This window comes from Pteropus vampyrus, unplaced genomic scaffold, assembly GCF_000151845.1.
Source record: "Pteropus vampyrus isolate Shadow unplaced genomic scaffold, Pvam_2.0 Scaffold114, whole genome shotgun sequence".
Taxonomy (NCBI): Eukaryota; Metazoa; Chordata; class Mammalia; order Chiroptera; family Pteropodidae; genus Pteropus; species Pteropus vampyrus.
Genome location: NW_011888895.1, coordinates 2,646,308 through 2,649,061, shown reverse-complemented (window position 1 = coordinate 2,649,061; position 2,754 = coordinate 2,646,308). Strand labels below are relative to the sequence as shown.

General features: G+C 53.4%; 1 protein-coding gene across 1 annotated transcript; it reads right to left on the bottom strand.

The window, feature by feature from the left end:
• Nucleotides 1-927: 927 nt before the first annotated feature.
• On the bottom strand, nt 928-1,400 carry KCNE1 (potassium voltage-gated channel subfamily E regulatory subunit 1). Its single transcript, XM_011365660.2, has one exon. The coding sequence runs from the start codon at nt 1,370-1,372 to the stop codon at nt 983-985; it is 390 nt and encodes a 129-aa protein (XP_011363962.1). The 5' UTR covers nt 1,373-1,400; the 3' UTR covers nt 928-982.
• Nucleotides 1,401-2,754: the final 1,354 nt, after the last annotated feature.

Sequence of the window (2,754 nt, the reverse complement as noted above, 5' to 3'; positions counted from 1 at the left end):
GGGGGGGGTGGGGACACGGTTCAATCACAATGCACCCATCACCTTAGTTCCATGTGCTTCCGTTTGTCTACACCCACTCCTCCCCTGGCTTTTGGGGTGGTGGGTGTTCTCCTCCCTCCTGCCACGATACTGAGCACGTTCCATTCTGAAGTGGGGATTTTTCCTCTGCGTCTCAGTTCAGCAGGAAGTGGGTTCCTTTGAGAGTGGGAAACGTGAGTTGGAAGCGTGCGTGTGTGTGCGTGTGGGTGTGCGTGCATGCGGTGGGGTGTGCGTGCCTGTGCACTTATGCATCTGTGGGGATGAATGCGTGTCTGCGTGTGTTTCTCTGTGTGGTGTGTGTAAGTAAATTATTCAGGATACTGATCCTGCTGTGTCACCAGAAACCAAAAGAGCAGTGGCTTAAGGAAGAATGGAGTTAGTGTCTCTTTCTTATAAAGTCTGAGCTGGTGGGTGTCCAGCACGGTCAGGAGGTCCTGCCCACAGCACTGCCCAGGGACCCAGACTCTTGTTGCTCTGCCATCTGTGAATACACTGTCTGTTTCCAGAATCAAAGCTGGCTCACCATCTCGGCCACGCCCCAGCTGCTGGGAAAGGGGACAGTGAATGATACGGCCTTTTCTTTTCAAGTGTCTCTCAGAAATGATCCGTATCACTCCCACTTCTACTGGCCGGAGCTTCATCACCTGACCTTGCTAGCTGCAAGGGAGCCTGGGAAATACAGCTCATCCTCAGAGGCCACGATCTGGGGGCTTCTGCTAAAATTAACAGGGCAAGGACAGATCCTGGGGAACAGCTGACAGTCTGTTATCGAAGGAATGTGATTTTTGAGAAATAATGTTATCAACCCACCTTTCACCCCTTACAATAGAAAAAAAAAAAAACCAACTCCAAATGTATCCATATAATAAAGAGTATAAGAGGCACAGGATTAAAAAAATCAGATTGTCAAGTGGGCTTTGTCCGGTTTTAACCCGGTGTGGGATCACGATGAAGGCTTCGTCTCGGGAAGGTACGTGTTGGGTCGTTCTACGGCCAGCTGGTTTGCAGCGACGTAGCATGCCTTGTAGCTCTCCAGGACCCGGGCCTGGAAGTATGCCTTGTCTTTCTCCTGCCAGGCGTCCGACTGGATGTACATGCTGTAGGGGTCGTGCGAGTGCTCCAGCTTCTTGGAGCGGATGTAACTCAGCATGATGCCTAGGGTGAAGAAACCGAAGAATCCAAGCACCATGAGGATGTAGACAGCCTCCAGCTTGCCGTCACTGTCACTGGAGGACCTGCGGACCGGGCCGGACGCGTTGACGCCCCGCTGCACCAGCTCCTGCCACAGCTTGGTCAGAAAGGGGGTCACGGCCGTGGTGTTACGCAGGATCATCCTGGACTTCAAGGTCCTACTGCTGGTGAGCGACCTTCCTGGGCAAACTTTCTACAAGAAAAGTTCAGCCTGGAATCAAAAAGTATGTCTTGGCCAAAACCCGCACACACGCACGCACACACACACGCACACACACACACACATGCACACGCATACAAGCACACACGCACGCACACACACACACACATGCACACGCATACAAGCACACACGCACGCACACACGCAATTCTTTAAAGCTCGGGCGAGTCGTGTGCCCTGACTCTTCAGTCCATGGCGTCTGCCATCTTGGCTCAGCACAACACCCTCTCTTGATGGATCAGGTGACAAATTGATTCCGCTTTATCTCCATCACGACTCCCGCCCCCCGTCCCCGTCAGTGACCACCAGAACGAGCGCCTTTAATGTACACATTGCTTTGTATGGGTGCATTTTAGTTTAGGTGCTAAGGACCAAATGTGTCCCCGCCCCCCAATTCATATGAAGCCCTTACCCCCAATAGTGATTGTATCTATGAAGGTGATTAATGTTAACATCTTAATCCGATGGGACCCTAACCCAATAGGACCGCAGCCTATAAGAGGAGGAGGAGAGACCTCTCTCTCTTCGCCATGTTAGGACACCTTGAGAAGGTGGCCGTCTGCAAGCCAGGAAGAGAGCCCTCACCGGAAACCACACCCTGCTGGAACCTGGATCACGGACTTCCCAGCTTACGACACTTCGAGAAGATACATTTCTGTCGTTTAAGCCCCCAGCCTCTGGCGCTGTGTGATGGTCGCCGTGGAGACGGACACGTCGTGTGATGGTCTCGGGTTATATAACTCCGTCTTTTTCTCTTCTCTTCAGCTCTGTGGCTTTACGGCTCACTCGTGAGGCTACCTGTACCCACATGCCTTAACTCCCACTGTTGCGTGGTACCCATGGCGTGCACCCACTTATTCTCTCTGCCCACCCCCCAGAGCTGGACACTGCTGCACCACTAACTCCATATAGAAAGGGGTGACAAACAGCCTCATCGTTGTCTTCCTATGGACCTGGGGGAAAGAATCACACATTTCATCCAACTGGTGCCCGGTGGTTTATACCTCTAGTCAGACTGCGGTGCCGTCAGGCGTCTTAGCAGGCAGTGGGCGATGATGGGTGGTCTACGCCACCACGCACATCGGAGGAGTGGAGAGCCGACCCTACCGTGGGCCAGCCTTTGCAACGAGTCCAGGACTTCGTGTCGAGGCCCCTTCGAAGGGGCCAGCGTTGCAGCTTGCGCTGCGTTCGCCTCCTGCCTAGTGCTGATGTAGAAGGTGACGGCTCTCCCATCACTTTAATCTGCATGTCACTGTCCCCGGATATCCACATAACGGGCCTGGGCACTGGAACAGTGAGCTCTG

What these genes read in the sequence shown, in the direction of transcription:
- KCNE1 (XM_011365660.2), bottom strand. Translation starts at nt 1,372, where the DNA reads ATGATCCTGCGTAACACCACGGCCGTGACCCCCTTTCTGACCAAGCTG.